The sequence below is a fragment of the Triturus cristatus genome, chromosome 2_2, assembly GCF_964204655.1.
Source record: "Triturus cristatus chromosome 2_2, aTriCri1.1, whole genome shotgun sequence".
NCBI lineage: Eukaryota > Metazoa > Chordata > Amphibia > Caudata > Salamandridae > Triturus > Triturus cristatus.
In genome coordinates, this window is record NC_140582.1 from 1,229,941,546 (window position 1) to 1,229,966,522 (window position 24,977).

Below are 24,977 nucleotides of genomic sequence, written 5' to 3' on the forward strand. Positions count from 1 at the left end.
TACGCAGTGCCGGATTAAACCTTGGGGAGGCCCCAATGCAGTCGAAATGTCAGCCCTCCCCTCGCAAGTTATCGTCTAATACCCAATGAACCGGATTGTTTTACAAACCGCCAGCTGCCAGTAGAAGAGAGACAAACTGTTGTGTGAATCTGATGTCTCTGGTTTATGTACTTTAAGTTGTTAATGGGTACCTTACATTAATATAGTATTTTCTTTATAGAGTCTTTGATGTAAAGTATTCCTTTTTTCAATTGAATAATTTTTTTCTATCTTTTTGGAAACCATATTTAAGAAATCTGGATTGTAATTTTCTTTCAAGATCAAATCAAAATTATTTTGATCCGGTGTTGCAGGCCCCCTAAAAGGAGTGGGGTCCATAAACCAGTGCCTACTTTGCCCATTTGCTAATCTGGAACTCTTATTACAGCTTGTCGATACTTTGCCTTAGACACCCTGCGTCGCCGAGTACCATCCACAAATGCAGTTGTCACCAGTATTTTTCTGATATGCCTGGTTTCACTTTCAGTTGAAAGCATAACTGGGCCACTATTTGGCCCGGTGGAGACTACAGCGTCACCTGGTCATTTGCACCTTGAATGTTTTTTTCAGATTGTAGATATATATTAGTTTACAGTTTAGTTTGTCAGTGCTGTATATCTTGCACAGCTCTGCATGTCTTGTGTCCCTAGAACTGGCCGCATACTGATAGCAGATGCCTTCAGCCTCCCGACCCAAAGACATCTGGGAACCACTCCTACTGTACTTAACTCGCAACGGTACCCCCTCCTAGACAGTCAAATAGAACGACTTACCTATAAATGCACAGACCCCAGAGTCTGGACCCCCAGCTCCTCTGAGCACACCCATGATGAATTAGGACATGTCCTTTTTCCCAAATACAGGTGTGTATATATGGCCCAGCGCTTATCCTTATTTGGGGGTTTTACTGCACAGCCGCGTGGCTAATTTCTATACTAGTGTATTATGAGATGCCCAAATGTGCTATCCCTTTTGTTCTGCACTCCTTCCCTTTGCTCTATCTTCCTATTTCTCTCACCTTCTCTCTTTCTTCTCCCCTTCTTATGATGTTTCACTTGATTGAAAGGTATATGGCATGCATGATATCGGTATGTGCTGTTCACCCCATCTGTCTTGTTTTGTTTCTTGTTATAAAAGCCAATAAAGACAAATAAAAAAAAAAGTATTGAAGATGTGATGGATAAAATGCTTGAATTAATCTGAGCCACTGGTAATTACTCATAGTCGCATCGAAGGCCATCGTTTTTTTGTACATCATGCCATCCAAGTTTGGATCCAGCCATATGCTTAATGAGACTTGGCACTGCTCCAATAAGAATAGCCCAGCCCAAACTGCTATGCTACATCTTCCCTGAACCAGAACCCAAGCAACCTAGGACTGCTTTCGCCATGATTAGGGTGTTGCACTGATGTTTACAAAAAAATGATAGATGAAGTGCTTGAATTTATCTCATCCACTGGTAATTACCCGGGCGGTATCCCACACGATTGTTATTTTCCACACTATGCCACCTCAGTTCGGATCCAGCCATATGCACATCATTCTTGACCCTTCTCCAATAGGCACTATGCAGCCCAAACTGCCTGGCCAGGACTGTCCGAAACCAGAACACAAGCAACCCAAGACCGCTTTCGACCTGATTAGGGCTCCTCAGTCTGGTGTAGCTTGGTTCGACCCACATCGGGGAATACTCATCGCACACAGAGTGTTGCGCTGAAGTATAGAAAAAAGTGATTGGTGAAATGCTTGAGCAAATGTCAGCCACTGTTAATGACTCATGGCCGCATCCCAATCTGTTGTTATTTAGCTCACATTTGCTTATGGCCGAGTCTAAACTGAGGTGGCATGGTGAGTATAACACTGCTGCACCAGGCTACGGCCCGAGTATTTGCCACTGGCTGACATTAATTCAAGGATTCCATCCATAGCTTTGTTTACTCAAGTGCAGGGCAGCTCCTCCATGAGTTCAAAGAGCATGTCCAGCTTGGTATCCTAAACACAAAGGTATCCGCAGTGATTTCATTTTGATTTGAACATTAGACTGTTGGGAGTTCCTTTGTAGAGAAAGAAATAGCGCAGGTCTTGTAATGACCGTAAACCACCAGTATAGCCCTGGCAGCGGCTGTAAGGCTATATTAATACAAATGTTAACTGCCAGGGCATGTTCTGAGGAATGGCTGAAATACTTGAGGCAATGACAGTTGCGTTTTGATTCGCGTTTACTAGCTGTGTCTGGCATTTTTACTCCGTTAAAACACATAACCGCATGGGGATTAGGGTTTAAGAATACATTGACTGCTGAATTCTAAACGCTTGCATACGTGTGGACATACATGATAGAAGCCACGATTTATGACGTTTTATCTGCGTTAGTTTTGGGATTAAGAATACCTCAGCTGTAGGTAGCCTCACTTCTTTGTGTGAACGTAGCAGCCATTTTAGAAAATACTCTGCTGCCAGTAAACATTTGCCCACATTTATCGGACATTAATTTGGATAACTTTCATTGCTGATGTATGGATTGATGAACAGGGACCCCTTGCACTTTACTTTGTTGATGGCAGGTCACAAACTACGTTATGTAACCATGTCTAACTCCTCACATTCATTAATTCGTTCACTCTTTCATATACTTGCTCACCAACATCCCCAATTAGCCATACATACACTCACTCACCCATTTACAACCATCCATCCATGAACTTGCTCATCTCTCCATATTTCGAAGTTTTGACTCACATTCACCCACAACCAACCAAAAAGCTACCTTTTCAGTCACTGAACAAGTACTTTCATCACTTTTTTAAAAAAAGCCAGACATATTGACTTTGTCAATGCTTGTTAAGCATGTAACTAAAGTAGTTGCAGAACCCTGTGACTTCCCTTGATTAACCTGTCATTCTGTATCATGAGAGCAACAATATCAATCTATTAAACCAACATTTCAAAAATACCTCCAAGTGCTACAGATACGTTAATAATTATAGAAATGATATTCTCTTAGTACTTTGGTCTCTCTTGTTCAGCCATTCAGTCTGCTCGATACCTCTGTGGGACGTTCTAGATCTCCAGACAATTTGTAAGACGTCACCAAAGCTCGGTAGTGTTTTTTTGTGGATACACTATTTTAACCGGTGTGGTTATGAGCGGTAATTGTGACAGGAAAAAGTTCTGTCCCTGCGCGAGGTGCAGATGAACTGTACTCCGGGGCTCCCTTCCTTGCCTCTTGAGGCATTACTGTCTTTGCTTTCATGTTTCGTTTGAAGGCTTTGCGGAGATAATAAATCGAGTCGGTTTTGAAGTGATTTTTTTCGTGCGGCTCCAGTTTGCTTCTCGGTTACATCCAGCATTCCTCGCCCACGACTGTGCAGGTGAGATGGATCCATGGAAAGACATGTGATGCTGCTGACGTTTTTAGGGCCGACACTCTAAGGTGGTCTGCTTCTACTGTTAATGATGAAGAGTGATACAGAGCTCTTCGTCTGGTGGAGAGGCCATCAGGGCCGGGCAGGCTCTATCTCTTGGGCATGGACAGCATGGACGGATGGACGTCGCAGATGTCGTACCACAGCTCGCTGATTGGGCATCCCGGGAAAAGGCCTTGGTGTGGAAGGGCGGCGTTTTCTTTCAGATCGTTGTCACTAACCATCCTCCAAACATACGTGTCTTTGATGAAGAAAATGTTCTGATGTGTGAAGGAGTAGTAGGCAGCGTCCAGGTTACCTAAAGGGTGGTTGTTTGGAATCACGGCTGGAAATTCCTCTGTAATCAGCTTTGGGTAGCCGGGGACTACCTGGTTTCTTTCCACATTGAATGCAGTGACCTAGTATTGAAGACAGAAAAAGAATAATCAGCATAGAATTTTTCGGCATAGAGGAACATGGTTTACAATGTTTTGTTTGGTTGCCCTGTTTACTTTTACGCACAGTCCTTCCTGGAAGATGTACACAATGCCTTCCTTCCCTTATGCTGTGACATAATACCTTCTCGTTCAATATAAGGTAATTCCTCCTTAAACAGTATAAACGCAATACCTTCTCAGAGGATACAACCCAAATGCGTTCTTAAAATACACAGTGAAATGTGTTCCCTATCTGACGGTTCTTTGGCACACAGAGTACAAGGAAGTACTAGGGATTACTTCTATCGTTTCTCCTTCTGTGTCAGAGTGGATACGGTTTCTTGCAATTCGTTAGTCAGGTGTTCTGTTTGTGTTCCTGAATCACCTGTAATCAATAAATCCGCATTGGCAGAGAGCATCATTGCCCGCCCCCTACCGCGGTGGTATCTGGACGCAGGGGTGCGAGGTTTCCGTCCTGTAAGATCCCCCTGCAACAGGTCTTGAGGAGACGGCGGAAAGAGGGTACAAGTGAACAGAAAATGAAAAAGCAGAAAAGGCAAAACAGGACAGAAAAACGAACAGAAAGGGCAAGACAGAGGGGAGAAAAACGAGCCGCAAGGCAAAACAGAGCAGAAGAGGGAAAACAGGGCAGAGAAATTTGCAGGATAGGCAAAACAGAGGGCAGAAAAACAAGCAGAAATTCTAAATCAGGAGACAGAAAAACGAGCAGAAAGGCTAAACAGAGCAAGAAACGACCAGAGGAGACACAGATGGCAGTAGGTAGACAGGCAGCAGAGGGTAGCAGACTGCTTGCAGGCTGAACAGAAGTGACACGGGGGAGCTGGCACGTTGAGTTACTCAATGGGATCGCGGTGCCGCCTCCATTAAGTAAGTCTGGGCTTTGGGGCAGGGCGCTGGGTGGCCGGAGGAGGAAAGAAACAAGCAGAAAAGGTAAAACAGAGGGCAGAAAAATAGGCATAAAACAGAGGGCAGAAAAAAGGATCAGAACAGGCAAAACAGGGCAGAAAAAGCTAGCTGAAAGAGTCCGAAAAACTAGCAGAATAGGAAAAACAGAGGGCAGAACAATGAGCAGAAAAAAGGCCAAACAGAGGACAGAAAAGGGCAAAACAGCAGGCAGAAAACGAGCAGAGTAGGCTCAAACAGAGGGCAGCAGGTAGACAGCGGAGTGTAGCATACTGCATGCAAGCTAGACAGGAGACTAGTCAGAGGTGATAATATCCAGTCAGTAGCATTTCTATTGAAATCAATCCTCTTTCCTACAGTTATAAATGTAGAGAAGTTAAAAGTAGACCAAGCAGAAATTCAGATGCTGCTAGCATTACAAGAGCCAAGAACTTATCCCAGAAAGTAAAGCAGGAAGTACCTGGTCAATTTGCACATAATTGGGCCTTACATATATTAGAACGTGCAAGCGGAAATTGGTGTAATCTAGTTTTTCCAGAATATTTAGCAATTGTGTACAGGTATACTGTAGCATTTATATCAGTCACTTTTGTGAAGGCTCTGTGAGTCGTCCTGAGAGGAACAGGTATTCCAGCCCCAACTTGCTGTGCCTTAGAGACTCGGGCTGCTCTTTTCTTATTTGTATCATCTAGACATCTAGCTGGTGTTCCCATTTAATTATTTTCTTGACCAAGCCAGTAGGGCTGTGCTGCCCCATTTAGGACGGGGTGATATGCATTTTGTTGGCCCTCGTCACCACTGAACACATAAAACTGGAAAATAATTCACCCAGATTATTTTCTATGGTTTCGATTCATCGATTTCCATCCATCACATTTGTGCTGGCTTAGTGAGTTTCCTGTAAAGGATTATACCGACCGTGTCCTATGCTGGTCCAAAAGAATACATGTCAGATTTTCATGATGCCCAATTTAGATAGTTATAAGCATGATATGGATAAAAATAATGTACATTTTATAAAATCATTTTTATTGCCATTTTCAAAAAATAACAGTAGAGTAATAACTATTGCCAGTGTAGCGTAACGTCCATTAATTATACATATCATGATACGTATCATGGGAACAGTCCAGACCGAACTGCCAAGCAGGTCCTCCCTGGACCAGAAACAAGAATCCTGGTGTGAGAAGTTGGCCTGATGTATGATGTCACTAGTTCTAGTGTACACCTTATATCAGTCCAAACAACCCTTATGGTGATTGGTTGTAAAGTCAACCTTATAGACCAGCTATCCTAGTGGTAGCATGGACAAGAGCAGTCTTAGGCTAAACTCTGAATGGCTAATGAAGCCAGCTGTGATACCATATATAATCCCTTGAATACCAAATGAAAGGACACCACAACAGATATATATATAAAATAAAGTGTATTTATTCTAGTCAAACCCTCTGCACTCTTTATGAGATTCGAGGTAAGTACAACACAGTCTTATTCAAGCATACATTAAGTCACACAGGTAAGTAATACAGTTAGGCCCTAGGGGACACGCAAACCATATACTAAAGAAGTGGTATAAGGACCACTGTCACGGAAATAGAATAGGCCTAGGCCTAGGGAATCGCTGGGGCTACACTACACTAGCAACAGTTAGGAAGTAGGAGGCCCACGGGATTCGTGTGCAGAGTGGAAACACTCACGCGTAATGCGTAAAAGTCGATAGAAATAGTAGTTGTTAGAAATTAACAGTTTAAGGACACTTCTGAAGCAGCTAGAGAGTCGAGACTCGGAAACTAGACCCTAGGATAGTCACTACCCTTGTGAGCACCGAAGTACCCAAGTTACCTAGCCCACAGGCTGCGGGTGCATAGGTGTGAACTTGCGTCGGGTTTCGTCGTGGACTTCTATGGATGCCTGAAGGAAAGTTGCTGACAGGCAGTCAGTGAAGAGTGTCCGGTGGATCCCAAGGCTGGGATCAAGGAGGAAGGATACCTGCAAGCAGAAGGGACAGAGTCAAGGTCACTAGCCAGTGACCACGTGGAACCAGGAAGGAACCAGGCGATGTCGTGAAGATTGCAGGTGAAGGTGAAGCTTGTAGCTGCAGCCACGAGGACCAGGGAACGTCGAGGACGACCAGGACCAGGAGGCGAGCTGTCCCACGAAGGCTCTTGCTGTCGGCGGCGTCGAAGTTGGACTTGGACTCACCAAGCCTTGGCAAGCGGAACCCACGAAGAACGGTGGACTTGCTTCTGGTGCAGACCAGGGAGGTCTGGGGTGTTTCTCTTTTGCAAGGAAGCGGGAGCCAGTCTGGAGGAGCCAAACCAGCAGTGAAGATTTCTGGATGCGTCGTCACAAAGGCCACTAGCCAACGGGCAAGCAACCGGACAGGCGCGGCAAGCAGGAAAATGCAGAAGGGCCCCACGCAGGACTCGTGGAGTGTGGGGGGATGATCTTCGGTGCAGATGGTGCTTGGGGTTGGGGCTTCTCAATCCCCGGTGTACAACTTCGAGGGTGCCTCAGAAGCTGCGCTGGAAGATACTCGCCACTTTTCCCAGGTAGCCGGTCCCACGTCTCTCGTCGCCTCCACGGATCTCAGCTCGGCTGTGGATGTGGATCAGGGTCAGAGAAGTCTGGAAGTCAAGGCTCTGGTCGGGCTCTGCAGTCGGTCCCTCGTAGAACTTTAGCAAAGCAAAGGGTAGTCTCTTGATGGTGCCTGTTTGCACAGGGTAGCCACTCCTTGGCCACAAGGGAGATTCTTCAGTCTTCTTCTTTCGTCGAATGTCGAAGGTCCAGAGTTTCTGTTCAAGATGCAGGTTCAGGATAATCTAATTTCCTAAGGACCCCACTCTTATACTAATCTGGGGGGCCGGTATACCTGCTAGGTCACGCCTTATGGGTGGGACCTGGGAGGGGGGTGGTTACACCCCCTTCCCTTTGTCCAGTTTCGCGCCAGGACTGGGGCTGGAGTGCCCCAGCACCGGTTTGAACTGGACTATGCACGGGACACCTTGTGTGCCCCAGGCATGTCTCATTCCTTTCAGCCCTCCCTGCCCCAATACACTAAAGTCTGTTTGGGGAGGTGCTAGCACCTCCCCAAGCAGGAAATCTATTGTCCAAGCCTCCCTGGCCGGGATCACTCCCAGCAGCAGGAGGTCAGACTTGTGTCTGTGGCAGCAGCATCCATTTTGTGATGCTGAGGCTTTGGTTAGAGTTAAACAGCAAAGTAGGATTTTAACATGTCTCTCCCTCTAGAAGGGAGGAATAATATCCTCATCACCAGAAATGGTATGGGGGTATTATTCCAAAGTGTTAGACACCTTACACAACATGTTTTGATAAAGCCAAACCATAGTTACCATAACCGTTTAAGATTATAAGGCACTTTAAGAGTATATGGTAGGCTATATCATAGAACAGCTATAAGGACATGGCTCCGAAAGCTGCAGACAGGCTCAGCTCATGCTAGAGCACCATCTCACATGTTACCAAGCACTCTGCCTCCAGGATTGTTAAGGCCTGCCATAGGAGTGGCTGATAGGTACACATGTGTCTATATATAAGGCAGATATAGGTATACTATATCTAAGCAAGGGGTGATTACACGACCTTGCCCCAGCTGAGTGATCAGCCAGTTGTGTCTGATTGGAAGGCCAGACCAGGGGTGGCATAATACATGCTGCAGCCCCTGGGAGGCCTAGGGTACACCTATGCCCTGGGTACCTAGGGTACTCTGTACAGGGTCCAATAAGGTGATCCTTACCAATTGGGTATGTACCTAGGGTACATGGAGTCCATTTTACAGAGAGAGCAGACAGCCTGAGACCCTGAATGGCAGGTTCTCAGGCCAACTAAGTCGAAAAACCAGCTAGACACTAGGCAAAAAGTTGGGGGTAACCATAGTCAGATATCCACCTTCCTACACCTGGTATCTGGGTATTACCCTTCATCAGTCAGGCTAGCTTGAATGGCAGTTCGGCTGGACTGTTCCCATGAGGCACAAGGTCAAGACTGATTTGCATATGGCTGGGTCTAAACTGGGGTGGTATGGTGAGCAAAAGAACAATGGATTTAACCCAGATCTCTTGACTGTGGGTGAATGTATGATTTATTCAGCATTCCGTCCATCATTTGTAACACTTTGAAACCAAAGAGAGAATCGAGCAAGATCACGTGTGTCACCGCCTTCACACCCCTGTCCAACAAACTTAAAAACATCATTAGACGGAACTGCTAGACCCTGAACATTGACTCTTTAAACCTGGAGCAACCACGCTTCGCGTTCAAAAGGACGTCTAACCTCCGTGATACCCTGGTCAACACACGCCCACTGACCAAGAAGAAGAACCAACAGAATGCCACGCTCTGGAACCTACCACCAGTCTCAGGGCATTACCTGTGTGGAAACTGTAACGCCTGCTCCACCACTGCCCAGGCTAAAACACTGACGCTGGACGAATTTGTCTGGGAACAACGTGGACACTCCAATTGCAACACTAAGAACTGTATATACCTTATCACATGCCCATGTGGCCTTAGGTATATCGGAATGACCTCACGCCCTATCAAGACACAGATAAGCGAACACAAACATACCATACGGCGGGGAAGGTCAGCCACCAAGATGACTAACCACTACCTAGAGGTAGGCCATAACTGTGACCAGATTACAGGGACAGTCCTAGAATCTAGACCCACGTCGAGCATGCACGCCCTTCTACGACAAGAACAATGTTGGGTCTTTCGCTTACAGACCCATGTCAGAGGGCTAAACGATGAAATACCCTGGGTGGAACTGTAACCTTCCACACAATACAATCATAGTACCTGTGCACGGTACATATGTGCCCCTGACCGCTACCATCAACAGCTCTGTCCACCTTTGAGCTTGTTCTCTATTTTACCAAACCAATTACTGTTCCCTCTGCTTTACACTTGTGGCTGTTCACCAATGCCAGGGACCACAATGGTCCCTAGCGAGAGCATATATTGGGAGTGCACCACTATCATTCAGGGTGGGGATACAATAAGGGCTACTGGCAGTTTTTTCATCTTTATTGCCCCCTCATGTAATCACTACACCTACATTAAGGGCTAATGCTCCACGACGTTCGTACTGCTTTTACCTCAGGCCCGAAGAGTCACGATCCCCTAACACACGGACGACTCTTGATACATACGCACCCATGAATTTAGCACACTTCATCTGAAAGAAACATGTTAGTTAGATTCCTCACCTTAGAATATCCCTAGGCGTCAGGGTGGATCTGGAAAGACTTTTCGTCAGCAATACCCTTGCGCGTCGCTAGGCGTCGTCTGCGGCCCCGCGTCCGTCGTCGGCGTTGTGATCGCCGGGATGACGTCAGAGTACTTAGATGCCGCCCTCGCGCGCTGACCTCAGTTCTTCATTTTTCCGCGCCAGTAAGAGCATACCCTTTTAGTTATTTTTTGACTAAACTTTTTGGAACTCTTTTGGTTTCATTCTTCGTCAATCTCGACTCTGGTGCCGATAGGGATGCCTGGCTTCAAAGCTTGTGACACCTGTCACCGACTAATGTCGGTCACGGATCACCACCGCCGGTGTCTCTATTGCCTTGGGGCTGACCACGAAGCCGAGTCATGCCTTGACTGCCAGGCCTTGACTTCGAAGGCTTGGCGGGAGTAGTCCCGCAAGCTGCTAGAGTTCCGGCAGTCGGCTCCGCGCCGCTCAAGGTCCCGGTCGAGGAGGAGGTCGAGGGACTGGTCGCGTAGCCGCAGCCATCACCGCTCGTCAAGATCAAAGTCTTCGTGATCTGGTAAGTCGCAGCATAGCAAGAAGTCGATGAGGCGACATCGCTCTTCGGGCTCCCCTCGCCGGTCGCGCTACTCGGTTGAGGGTTCGGGTGGCACCCACTCTCTGTCGGAGCCGCAGGAGTCCCGTCCGACCCCATACCCTCCGGTCCCTGGGTCTGACGCGACTCCGGCGGAGGTCAGGGACTTCCTCGTGGCCATGAGGAACCTGGCTCCGCCATCGAAGCCTGCCGGCGCACCTTCGGGACCCGCAGGCTCAACTGGGAGGCCTAGCGAGCCGGCGGCTCCAGCCCCGGTGCCGTCGTCGACTCCGGTCCCGACGCCGCAGGCCCCCGGGGGATCCAGGCCTGGATCCCAGTTGGCGTCGGTCGACCTCACGACCCCCCCGCCGGCGCAGACTCCTCTGGTGCCGCCTTCAGACAACGCCGTTTAGTCCGGGCCCGGTTTAGTCTGGGCCCGGCGTCGGAGTGGCGCCGCATCCGACGCCGACGGGTGACAGATTCATCTTCCGCCCGGCTCCGATCCTTCCACCTGTATACCAGGAATCGGATGACGGTGATGACTGAGAGGGGTCTGAGGACCCTCTGACCCGGCAGGGCCAGTTATCTCAGGACTGGGCAGGTGAAGTGGGGGATGCCAGTGGTCTTGACACCTCCCCTAACACTGGCTTCGTCTCTCCTCCGACCGTGGCTTTGGAGGAAGGTGCTACACTTTCTCTGGTGCTGCGCAAGGCAGCCGAAGCCCTTGGGCTGGAGCTGCCTGCGGTGTCCGTGAGGACTAATCTCCTCACTGAAGTGCTGCAACCGTCAGAAAGCTCCTCGGAGCCTCTGCTGCAGTTCAATGAAGCACTGAGTGACGTTCTGAAGGGCACCTGGTCCAAGGCCTCCACAGTTCCTCCTGTGGACCGGAACGTGGCCTGGCGCCACCGCCCTGCACCGGGCGACACCAGTTTTCTGTCGTTGCACCCCAGGCCCGAGAGCCTGGTTATCCAGGCCTCTACCTGCCAGACCTCCTTCCCGTCCGCTCCCCCGGATCGGGAATCCAAAAGGTTGGAACAGTTTGGGAAGAAACTGTTCTCCTCCCTTAGTTTGGGGTTGCGGTCTGTCAACACCGTGTGCCTTTTGGACCGTTACTCCCACTCCCTGTGGGATACGGTGGAGGATGTGCTGCCCCAGTGTCCGGAGGAGGCCCGGACACGTCTCGCCCAGGCTCTTGCTGAGGGGCGGGATGCGGCACGGCATACAATCCGATGTGGACTGGACACAACGGACTTACTAGGAAGGGCAATGGCGACCATGGTGGCGATTCGTCGTCACGCCTGACTGAGGTCCACGAGTTTCTCTGGGAATGTCCAGAGCACCCTCCTGGACATGCCCTTCGATGGCAGTCGCCTTTTTGGCGACAAAGCGGATAGTGCGCTGGAGCACTTTAAGGACTCCAGGGCTACGGCCAAGTCCTTGGGCCTCTGGGCCCCGCGCCCGCAAACGTCCGCTTTTCGCCCCTTTCGTGGCCAAGGAAGGGGCACCCCCTCACGTCCGTCTAGCCACAGGCCACAGAACCAACTTCAACGCGGGCGCGGATTCCGCCGAGGCGGAGCAGGGGGACAACGAGCCGGTCTGTCCACATCTACCCCAGCAGCATCCGCCTCAAAGCCCTCCTAGTTCGATCTTTCAGGCCCATTCCACGCCAGTGGGAGGCAGAGTTCGCCATCACCTGCTCCACTGGCGTACCATCACATCGGACAGGTGGGTGCTGCAAATCGTCTGAAGGGGCTACTCCCTCTCCTTCAAGGCGACCCCTCCAGCCATGCCACCGCTGTGCCACCGGATTTCGGGGGATCACTTGCAACTTCTGCAGGAGGAAGTTATGGCCCTCTTGGCCAAGGGGGCCATCGAGCGAGTTCCTGGTCCAGAAGTAGGTTGTGGTTGTTATTCCCACTACTTTCTGGTTGCCAAGAAGGGCAAAGGGGGCCTACGCCCTATCTTGGACCTCAGGAGCGTCAACGCCTTCCCCCGGAAGAAGTTCAAGATGCTCACCTTAGCTCAGGTTCTGGCTGCCCTAGACCCTGGAGACTGGATGGTAGCGTTGGACTTGCAGGACGCTTATTTCCACATCCCCGTCCTGCCGGCCCACCGGCGTTACCTGCGGTTCACGGTGGGCCAAGAGCATTTTCAGTTTACCGTGCTCCCCTTCGGCCTCACCAGTGCCCCTCGGGTGTTCATGAAAGTGATGGCGGTGGTCGCAGCTCATCTGCACAGATTAGGGGTTCCAGTCTTCCCCTATCTCGACGACTGGTTGTTGAAGGCGGTCTCGCCCTAGGCAGTCGTCTCCCACCTCCAGGCTATGGCCGACTGTAGGAGAGTAGGGTCTGCTTTCTATGTTCACCCCCACTTTTTGCTTTTGCTTTACTGGTTTTCGACTTAGATGTGGCTGTGGGCCTGCTAATCAGACCCACAGCCCTGCTGTTCTCTCTCTAAATTGATACTGTGTACTTTAGGTGCATAACCCATTTGGATAGGATCACCTTATAGGCCCCTGTACAGTGTACCTTAGGTACCCAGGGCATAGGTGTACCCTAGGCCTACCAGGGGCTGCAGCATGTATTATGCCACCCCTGGCCTGGCCTTCCATTATGACACAACTGGCTGATCACTCAGCTGGGGCAAGGTCGTGTAATCACCCCTTGCTTAGGTGTAGTATTCCTATACCTAACTTACATATAGACACATGTGTACCTATCAGCCACTCCTATGGCAGGCCTTAACAATCCTGGAGGCAGAGTGCGTGGTAACATGTGAGATGGTGCTCTAGCATGAGCTGAGCCTGTCTGCAGCTTTCGGAACCATGTCCTTATAGCTGTTCTATGATATAGCCTACCATATACTCTTAGAGTGCCTTATAATCTTAAACGGTTATGGTAATTATGGTTTGGCTGTATCAAAACATGTCGTGTAAGGTGTCTAACACTTTGGAATAATACCCCCATCCCATTTCTGGGGATGAGGATATTATCCCTCCCTTCTAGAGGGAGAAGACATGTTGTAACCTACTTACCCGGTTAAAGTTAACCAGAGCCCCAGCGTCACAAGATGGATGCTGCTGCCACAGACACAAGTCTGACCTCCTGCTGCTGGGAGTGATCCCGGCAAGGGAGGCTTGGACAATAGGTTTCCTGCCTTGGGAGGTGCGAGCACCACCCCAGACAGGCCTTAGTGTATTGGGGCAGTGAGGGATGAAAAGAATGAGACATGCCTGGGGCACACAAGGTGTCCCGTGCATAGTCCAGTTCAAACCGGTGCTGGGGCACTCCAGCCCCAGTCCTGGCGCGAAACTGGACAAAGGGAAGGGGGTGTAACCACCCCCCTCCCAGGTCCCACCCATAAGGCGTGACCTAGCAGGTATACCAGCCCCCCAGATTATTATAAGAGTGGGAGCTGGGTCCTTGGGAAATTAGATTATCCTGAACCTGCATCTTGAATAGAAACTCTGGACCTTCGACATTCGACGAAAGAAGAAGACTGAAGAATCTCCCTTGTGGCCAAGGAGTGGCTACCCTGTGCAAACAGGCACCATCAAGAGACTACCCTTTGCTTTGCTAAAGTTCTACGAGGGACCGACTGCAGAGCCCGACCAGAGCCTTGACTTCCAGACTTCTCCGACCCTGCTCCACATCCACAGCCGAGCTGAGATCCGTGGAGGCGACGAGAGACGTGGGACCGGCTACTTGGGAAAAGTGGCGAGTATCTTCCAGCGCAGCTTCTGAGGCACCCTCGAAGTTGTGCACCGGGGATTGAGAAGCCCCAACCCCAAGCACCATCTGCACCGAAGATCAGCCCCCCACACTCCACGAGTCCTGCGTGGGGCCCTTCTGCATTTTCCTGCTTGCCGCGCATGTCCGGTTGCTTGCCCGTTGTCTAGTGGCCTTTGTGACGACGCATCCAGAAATCTTCACTGCTGGTTTGGCTCCTCCAGACTGGCTCCCGCTTCCTTGCAAAAGAGAAGCACCCCAGACCTTCCTGGTCTGCACCAGAAGCAAGTCCTCTGTTCTTCGTGGGTTCCGCTTGCCAAGGCTTGGTGAGTCCTAGTCCAACTTCGACGACGCCGACAGCAAGAGCCTTCGTGGGACAGCTCGCCTCCTGGTCCTGGTCGTCCTCGACGTTCCCTGGTCCTCGTGGCTGCAGCGACAAGCTTCACCTTCACCTGCAATCTTCACGACATCGCCTGGTTCCTTCCTGGTTCCACGTGGTCACCGGCTGGTGACCTTGACTCTGTCCCTTCTGCTTGCAGGTATCCTTCCTTCTTGATCCCAGCCTTGGGATCCGCCGGACACTCTTCACTGACTGCCTGTCAGCAACTTTCCTTCAGGCATCCATAGAAGTCCACAACGAAACCCGACGCAAGTTCACACCTATGCACCCGCAGCCTGTGGGCTAGGTAACTTGGGTACTTCGGTGCTCACAAGGGTAGTGACTATCCTAGGGTCTAGTTTCCGAGTCTCGACTCTCTAGCTGCTTCAGAAGTGTCCTTAAACTGCTTATTTAAAAACTGTACTATTTCTATCGATTATACGCATTACGCGTGAGTGTTTCCACTCTGCACACGAATCCCGTGGGCCTCCTACTTCCTAACTGTTGCTAGTGTAGTATAGCCCCAGCGATTCCCTAGGCCTAGGCCTATTCTATTTCCGTGACAGTGGTCCTTATACCAATTCTTTAGTATATGGTTTGCGTGGCCCCTAGGGCCTAACTGTATTACTTACCTGTGTGACTTAATGTATGCTTGAATAAGACTGTGTTGTACTTACCTCGAATCTCATAAAGAGTGCAGAGGGTTTGACTAGAATAAATACACTTTATTATATATATATATCTGTTGTGGTGTCCTTTCATTTGGTATTCAAGGGATTATATATGGTATCACAGCTGGCTTCACATGCCATTCAGAGTTTAGCCTAAGACTGCTCTTGTCCATGCTACCACTAGGATAGCTGGTCTATAAGGTTGACTTTACAACCAATCACCATAAGGGTTGTTTGGACTGATATAAGGTGTACACTAGAACTAGTGACATCATACATCAGGCCAACTTCTCACACCGACCTCTTGCATTTGCTGGGGTTCTCCATCAATGTGCCGAAGTCGCATCTGAGTCCCTCCCAAAAGCTCCTCTTCATCGGAGCGGTTCTGGACTCGGTGCATCCTATCCTCCGGAACAGCGGGTCCGGGATATTCAGGCTTTGATTCCCATCTTTCCGCCTCTATCCCGGGTTTCGGTCAGGTTGGTGCTGCAGCTTTTGGGGCTGATGGCCTCCTGCATCCTGTTGGTGCATCACGTCAGATGGCGGATGTGGGCTCTGCAGTTGGACCTGAAGTTTCAGTGGGCCCAGCATCGGGGCAACCTCTCAGACCATGTCTTGATGTCGGAGTGCACTGCAAGACGGTTGCAGTGTTGGCTCATGGACCGCGATTGGGTCAGTGGCAGATCCCTCTCCCAACAGGAGCACGTAGTAGTGACGGATGCGTCCCTCCTGGGATGGGGGGGGGGCCACATGGGAGAGGCAGAGATCAGAGGCCTCTGGTCTCCGGCGGAGTCTCTGCTCCATATCAACCTTCTGGAGCTGAGGGCAATCCGACTTGCACTGAAGGCATTCCTACCCTCTGTCCGGGGAAGTGTAGTGCAGGTGTTTATGGACAACACCACCGCCATGTGGTACTGCAACAAACAGGGCGGGGTGGGGTCGTGGACCCTTTGTGAGGAGGCTCAGCACCTCTGTACATGGCTGGAACATCAGGGCATCACCCTGGTGGTTCAACATCTGGCGGGCTCTCTGAATGCCAGAGCAGACTAACTCAGCCGCCGGTGCATCAAGGATCACGAATGGCGTCTGAACTCGGACGTGGCGCAAGGCCTCTTTCAGCAGTTGGGAGAGCCTTGGTTAGATCTATTTGCCACCAAAGAGAACGCGCAATGTCAGCAGTTCTGCGCGTTGGAGTTTCCAAGGCGGCACTCGCTCTGAGACGCTATTCATCGCGAGTGGAGTTGCGGTCTGTTGTACGCCTTTCCGCCTATACCACTTCTGCCCAGAGTGCTGAAGATCATCAGGTGCGACCGGACCCAAGTCAACCTGGTGGCTCCGGATTGGACATGAAGATACTGGTATCCTGAGCTACTCAGTCTGTCGATCGATCCCCCGAACTGCCTGCCTCTTCAGGAGGACCTTCTGTCGCAGCAGCAGGGGACGGTCCTCCACCCGAACCTGTCCAGCCTCCACCTCCATGCGTGGAGATTGAGCGGCGACAGTTGATGCCATTTGACTTGCCTCCTGTGGTCTGTAATGTTGTTCTGGCAGCCAGGTGACCCTCCACAAAATCGGTATACGCCTGCAGGTTGAACAAATTTGTGGCATGGTGCACAGCAAAGGCTGTGGATCCCCTTTTCGCCCCTCTTTCTGAGGTTCTCCTCTTTCTTCTTTCCCTGGCCCAGCAGGGCTCTGCTCTGGGTACCCTTAAGGGATATCTTTCAGCTATTTCTGCTTTCCTACGGCTTCCTGATCAGCCTTCTCTTTTCAAATCCCCTGTTGTTTCTCGATTCTTTAAGGACATTACTCACATGTTTTCTCCTGTCCCTTTCGTAATTCCTTAGTGGGATTTGAATCTAGTTTTGACCTATCTGATGTGCGCTCCCTTTGAGCCACTTCATAATTGTCCCCTTCGTCTTCTAACTCTTAAGACTGCTTTCCTGGTTGCCATCACCTCTGCTAGAAGGGTGAGTGAGCTCCAGGCTCTCTCTTCTAAGCCTCCTTTCCTTTCCGTCTATCCGGACAAAGTTGTTCTCAGGACTCGTCCTTCCTTTCTCCCGAAGGTGGTAACTGCCTTTCACATCGGGCAATCTGTTACACTGCCCACCTTCTTTCCGCCTCCGCATCCCTCGAAAGAGGAAGAGAGGCTCCACCGTCTGGACCCAAAACGGGCGCTGTCCTTCTATTTGGACCGCACTAAACAGTTCTGGGTGGATGACCAACTCTTTGTTGTCTACGTGGGCGCTAAGAAGGGGTGGGCGGTGCACAAGCGAACCATCTTTCAGTGGGTGGTTTTGTGTATCAAGGCCTGTTATTCCTTAGCTAAAAAAGAACCTCCTGTAGGGCTGAGGGCTCATTCCACTCGGGCCACAGCAGCGACCACTGCTCTGGGCCGGGGAGTCCCCTTGCAGGACATTTGTCAGGCAGCAACGTGGGCCTCGCTGCACACATTTGCCAAACACTATTGCCTGGACAGCCAAGTCCGGAGAGACGGCTTCTTTGGCCGTTCTGTTCTCCAGGACTTTCTGGGGTGATCTTGGTTCGCAGGCCCACCACTGGGGTTGGTATTGCTCGGGTATCTATTCTAAGGTGAGGAATCTAACTAACGTGTTTCTTTCAGATGAACAAGTTACTTACCTTCGGTAACGATATATCTGTAAGAAACATTAGTTAGTTAGATTCCTCACCGCCCCACCCATCCTCCCCGTTCTGCGAACCGTTATCTAGGGTTGAGGTCATCCCTTTCAGAGCCCTAGAATTTTTGGCACCAGTGTCGGTCTCTTGCATGGCTCTGCGTTCCTGGTGCAGAAAGCTATGTACAAGAACTGACGTCCGCGTGCAAGGGCGGCGTCTAAGTACTCCGACGACGTCATCCCGGCGATCACGACACAGACGACGGACGTGGAGCCGCAGACGACGCCTAGCGACGCGCAAGGGTATTGCTGACGAAAAATCTTTCCGGATCCAGCCTGACACCTGGGGATATTCTAAGGTGAGGAATCTAACTAACTAATGTTTCTTACAGATATATCGTTACCGAAGGTAAGTAACTTGTTCTTATGCACTAATGTTGACTCTCTAACTCGGGGAGCCAACAGGCAACTACATGCGCATATGCATCAATGAGCCATTCACATCTCCGGAGCATGCCCGCACTCTCTCTCAGACATTACCACCTGAGCATGCGCATCTATATCTGGCAATGACTACGCGCTACATGTACACCACCAGGAAGGAGGAAACGCCTCTGTTCACCATCCTGAAAACTATGAATGCTACACGGCTGTCACACTCACTCAATGCAGGCAGTCGCTGGTAGAGGGTAGGTGCTAATGAGCCGGCACCCGACGGAACCGTGAGTAGGAACCACCATTACGGTGGAGGACTGAACTTAATATACTCTATGCAATGGGTTTTACCAGTCTGTCCCGCCATACCGCAGTTGACTGTTACTGTTATTCTGTCTGCTTTTGGACTCTCTCCCTCGTCTCTAGCCATTAAGGTGCGGGCATCCAGCGGACACTAGCCTTGGGAGACTCTTCCCCTAAATGTGAGGGGAAACCAGGCACTGCTTTTTAATTTGCTTTTACGAGTACGTTTAAAAAAATGTTATGGCTCCGACCCACATATTTAACAATCAAGGATGAAACAATACATAGATGTTCCAGTAATGGTTGCATGGCGCACCGACTGTGGTTTCGAATTCCGATACTCCCGGGTGTAACCCGCACCATACGTTACACCTATGATTTTCGTTAGATACCGCTCCGTATGTGTAGACCACAGCTACGGCGATCATCCTCTGGGGACGAGCGGGGACCTCGAGCGACGTAGCCATGCTTTGTGGCCATTCTTGCTGGCATGGCGCATCTGAGGGATCTCCGCTCGTTTCTACGGGGAGATGGCTGACGACTGTTACAAGATATGACGCAGTCACTATGAGTCTGTACCATCATGTTCAATGTATATTGGTATACTTGTGTCTTTTCAGAAGCCACTCCGTATAACGTGCAAAGGTTTACGGAGCACTATTGCCTTGGCACGTATGATACAAAAAACTTTTTTGTCTCTGTTTATCTGTCATGCCCTCTAGGTACCTCTTTGTCTTGGGCAAATCTACAAGTCGCGATTTGAACCACTCAGTAGGGAACATAGCCTTGTGGTTACCCCCAAGCCACCTCTCACTTATTATTACCATTCTCACTCTGGAACCCCATTTTTACGTGCACTACCATCACATCAGTTAGGTCCTGAAGAAATGGAGGCGTGGCACAACCTCGTTTTATCTCCAGTTATCCCATGTGACACTTTGGGTTGCTGTGTCTTTTGTGACCCCGGGCGTTTGGCGCCGGACTCTGCGCACAGTCCATGTGTATCAATCATGTCTCTCTTCATTTCGTTCCCCTTATTATTAGGACACTACAACTTAGTGTCTCCACTAGCTGGATCTGAAACACCAATGCCATGACCCTAATGGGTGAGTGAACTTCCTTGTGTGCTTCTCTGGCTGCATTTATTTTAGTTGTTCTTAATTCACTGTATGACAGACACGTCATCAAGCATGTTATGAACCTCTAAGAGCATGAGTTTTGTATCAAATTCACGTTGCATGTCCTGTCAATATCTAGTGAATAATATATTGATTTGTATTGATAAATCTGTCAATCTGTTTTTTTGCAGGTTATGTTTTTTGAGTTACAGGTACCACACTTTCTTTGGGTGCTGTAAGGGTGGTCAATAGTATACTTTACCGCAGACCACCACCACTTAAGTGTAGGTAGTTATTCTGGTCCTGATGAATTGCCGTCTAAATTGACTACAAGGCAAGAAACATGTTGACCATCTGACAGACGCTACTAACCAGCATCCTTGTAGTTGGTTATAGCGTTGGTTTGTCTTATTATTTTTAATTAGGGTTGGGGCCACGTTCATTAAAATATTTCTGAGTGGACCACCTCCCCTATTTTAGATTCTTCACACACACATCACTATCACCTACACCAATTTTAGGGCCCTCACTTGCACTTCACCAATCGGCTTCTGGAAAAAAGATCTCCGCCAGGAAGGCCCCTACTTGGGTGCCGACCGGGGATTGCAGCGCCGCCCCGATAAGGAGCAGACCCGATGATGAAGCATGACACCTAGCTGGCTGGGTGTGTGAGGGTCTTATTCCAACTAGGAGAAGTTTCTTCTCCCCTCTTACACTCTAATATTTACTAGAGTTGACTCTACATTTACATAACCTACCTGTGTATTAGGAACTGCATACCTTCTTTGTTAGAGCCCTGAAGAAATGCCACTGATCCTTTAGACAAACCAGGCGTGAAATATGTCGACCGTGTAATAGTTACACGGGCACATTAAGCCTCATAGTAACTCACCAACCTTCGGATTTTTTAGTCTACCAGGGGTACCACGCGATTAAAGGTTCTTCCTGTGGACACTCCTAGGCAGTTTTATTTTTGAACATCTTTCACTGCACGCATTTCACCACTTTTACTCCTGGATCCACCCCCACACATCCGCACTCACCTGACTGCTTTTCTCTTAAAAGATCTCTGTGAAAGTGACCCTTCAAGGGACCCGTCGGGTATTGCAGCGCCGCCCGACTAGGAGCAAAAGCCCAATGATGAAGCATGACATCCTTCGGGGTGTTTGAGGGCAACTAAGAGGCAAGACCCGGCTCTCCCCTTCGGGATTGGATTCTTGATTCTGGGGATGTACCTCTGCCTCTCTCTCTTTCCTCTTCCCATCTACTTTACTCTCAATCTTTCTTTTTGTTGAGTGGATGACACACTTAACCCTGACCTCGGAACAGTGTCTCCTATGATTTAACGATAGCCCTGTCTCCCCATGGATGATGTTAGTGATGACATTTGTACATTGTGCAAAACGAGACCTTTTCATGATGTTCAGGACGTTGTGATAATGTTGTGTGAAGATAGATGTGTAAAGTTTAGTTTCAGGGAAACTAATCCAACATTGTCATGCACACAAATATGTACAAAAGTTCACAGCTGAAAATGTTATCTGTGATGACAACGTAAGAAATAAGCTTGTTTGCTACATGGGCCTAACTCGGTAATATAACACCCACTCCTCATACTAAGGGTCAATTATCCAAAAGCTATCTTAAAAGCCAGCAGATAATTCTAAACACGTTAAAAACTACTCTTAAAAGTATCTAAAAGCAGGCTTCCCTAAAAGTATGTAAAAAGGTATCATTTGAGATCTCAAGCACTCAAAGTCCTGGTGCCTAGAAAAAGCTGTTTTGGTACAGTTTGTTTTAAAATAAGGCCAAATTTTTCCCACACGGAAAAGGCTAATTGTGTTCCAAGTGAGAGACGCAATTGTGCTGTTGCCCACATCCTAAGACTTTCCCAGAGGTGCACCTCGTAGCATGTTAATGGTGCAATGGTCCCATTCAGTTCCCACAGCAGCCACAGAGGGAGGCATCATATCCCATACGTTTTCCGCAGAGCTATTGTTCACGTCACTAGGAGCTGAAGCATCCAAGGGTGGTTCCAAGAATGCGTTCATCAGCAATGGAATACGCTGGGGACAGCAATACGCATGGGCCATGAGTACTTCGATGTCTGGTGGTGCTACCAATTCTGATCAGAGACACATATTAAAGATTCATTCGTGACTAAAGAGCAGACGGCGAAAAACAGGTGTATACCGTCAAGCCAGAGAGGCCTGAAGGATAAGAACCAATGCTCGTTCAGTTCTCGAAGCCGAAATATGCCGAAACAGTGTAACATGCACTCACGCAACGCAGCTTCAGCAGTGCTGTCTCCATTCCGATTTGAACTGGGATGTCCATTGCAGAGCAGAAAAAATTTCATCAGATTCCTGCTACAAGTAGGGAGCCCCCCAAAAACGCTTCCCAACACAGTGCATGAAGTTTATATATATATATCCAAAATCGTCTGAAAGGTGCTAACCAAACCAGAGCTGATAGATTTTAAAAAGTGCACTATTCCTTTCGTATCAGACATATTAAATATACGATGGACCAATTCCCCAAAATGCAGCCGTAAGTTAGTGTGGAGTAGTGTCTGATCTCCAGGTTGCAAGGTCCTTGTCTGAGATACAAATGTCTATTTGGCTTCCAGTTTGCTTAGTGAGTCAAATTTTATGTCTGAAACATTTATTGAAGGCTATAGCGCTGCCTCCATAACTGTGCGGGCAGGTGGAAACAGTACATTCGTACAACAATTGAATATGGAATTAACAGTCACCAGATAAGCAATGCCCGGTTCTATTCTGCAGTAACCTTGATCATTCAGCATTAAATAGCTCCCATTCGAGAGCAGCCTGAACACAGGATGAATCACGGCAGCTGGGGAACCCTTCAGATAACAAGACCAGTTCGCCATTTAAGCATTGCATGCCCCATGGAGAGAAATGTCATTGCAAACCAAGGAGCTGCTTAAGGCATCTTTACAGTCAGAGCCACTTAAAAAAACTTCAGTGTCCCCATTCCTGCATATAAACCTGAACAGTAATTCCCAATACTCGTGCACATATGCTTCCCCTAGTGCTTGATATCTGCCTACATGTTCGTATTGGAGATAATATTGGAATTAGGAAGTTGTGACCGGCAGGGTGATGTAACCATGGATGATCGAGCCAGTGAATGGTATCTCAGCCACGGTGAAAGGTAATTGGTCTAATTTTTCAATGTGCAACATGGTGTATTTCACATCCCTACGTACCATTGTTATCTGTCTTTCTGTTAGATCGTATGCTGAAAACAGATTTGTACTGTTGGTGTAACGCCATGGCACCAACCCAGAACGTAACGTTTGTAACGTCCAGCTCACTATTACTGTTGTATGCCATAGACATTTCCTGCTTTATTATGTCAAACACATGTGGTACTGTAAATTTCGGAACCATGTTGGTAGCATGGTCCTACCCTGCCGATTTTGGTATCAGCGAACCGCAAATGACTAATGCGGTATGTATTCGTCATGTTTCACCGATGAATTCACCGCATACACGATACTACACTTTGAACCCTCGGGTTCCATTTTAAAAAGGGTAACCATTTTGTGGTTGCCCTCACATAGGCTGCGCATTGAGGCCTTGCCTAGGCCTAAAGGACACGCAATCTTTCCTTGACTTCTGTGTGACCTATGGAAACTGACTCCGCTGCCCGGGGTCAGTCCTGCCCGGCCGGTTCCTTTTACTGCGGCCTTATGGAATTAGCATCAGGGCCCAACACATCATAAAGTCGTGTATCCCACACGACTCCTGACTAATCCCTTTCACACCTGACTCTGTTTCCTACTTTATGGCTTGTTTTACGAGTGGGAGGTGTCCGTTTTATTGGGGTCTGCTGATATCTGATGAGGGTTCTGAGCCTTGCTGGGTTAATAATTATGTGCCGACCGAGCTGAAATGTGGGATTATCATCATGACTGTGCTCTTTCTTTGAAGCGAAAATATGTGAACGACCACTTGTAAAATAGGGGCGGTGTTGCCCTGAGCATAATATTCTGTATATAAGAAAAGAATGGTTTTTGGTTAGGAGCAGTCTCCTGAGAACATACATCGTGTTGTACTTCTCGGATACCTGTGATTGGTCTGCAGCCAATAAATACGATCTTTGACTTCACCTAGAAGACTCTGTGTTTCTGTGGTCCGAAACAGGAAGAACTCGAAGTCTTCGGGTGTGTCCCCTGGCACCGCTGGGTTGGTTCTGAAAAACCCAGTACTTCACACAGAAGACTCAATGCTGCCCAGTGAATACATTCTGAATGATAATGTGGTCATACCATTATCAACCACAGCCAGAGCCTTTTCTAAATTAACCCTATCAATTTCGCGCAAGCTCTCAGCAGCTTCCTGTTGAGAAATCTTCCATAGCTCATTGTAAATTCCATACAAAAAGTGCTTTTGACGTGGGTTCCGGGGACCTAATAAAAAATCCCTTAGATCCCAGTCATCAGTAAGAAGAGACAAGTGTTGCTTCACCTGGGAAAGTGTTGAGGTTTTTAGCCAGTCAAGGCTCAACTTCCCAACACTATATGACGTCATACCCCGAGTGTTCCGTCTGTACATATTGATGATCAAGCCTATTAATGCTAAACCCTTCGGTGTTACCCTGAAATCGAGATTGACACCCATTTGTGTCTACCGGCCAAACCAACCATCCCTTCCATTTGGGGACTGATGAATTGAAAGAATCATTACATATCATGGTTGCTAGTGTATCCTGACTAAAGTGTGTAAACTGCTGCCAATTCTTGAAACATGAGAATGCAGGAATATGTGTTATATGCAAATCTTTTTTTGGGCTATACCAAGACATGATGTTTTTTGCACTGTATTGCTCAAGAAAATCATTTGATGTTGTATGAGGCATGCTCTGTACAAGGCCCCCATTGCCTGAACCTGACAATCTTTTGTCCCTACAAATAGATCTTGTATCTATAGTGTCTTTCCAAAAGTCAAAACCCTGTATAGACAGTTGGTAACCAAAGGAAGAAGAGTATATTAGCTTGGTGTTAGTTAACATATTTTTCTTTGCAGTTGTAGGGGCAAGACTATAGTAATATGAAGCTGGGTCTGATATCGCA

The 24,977-nt window shown here is 48.7% G+C and overlaps 1 protein-coding gene across 1 annotated transcript in view; it reads right to left on the reverse strand.

The window, feature by feature from the left end:
- Positions 1-259: 259 nt before the first annotated feature.
- The window catches only part of LOC146863461 (matrix metalloproteinase-21-like), a 607,400-nt gene continuing 582,682 nt past the window's right edge, over positions 260-24,977 (reverse strand). The window contains exon 8 of the mRNA XM_085642889.1: positions 260-3,863. Within this exon, the coding sequence (XP_085499015.1) occupies positions 3,555-3,863 (309 nt within the window). The 3' untranslated portion in view covers positions 260-3,554. The remainder of the gene's footprint in view (positions 3,864-24,977) is intronic.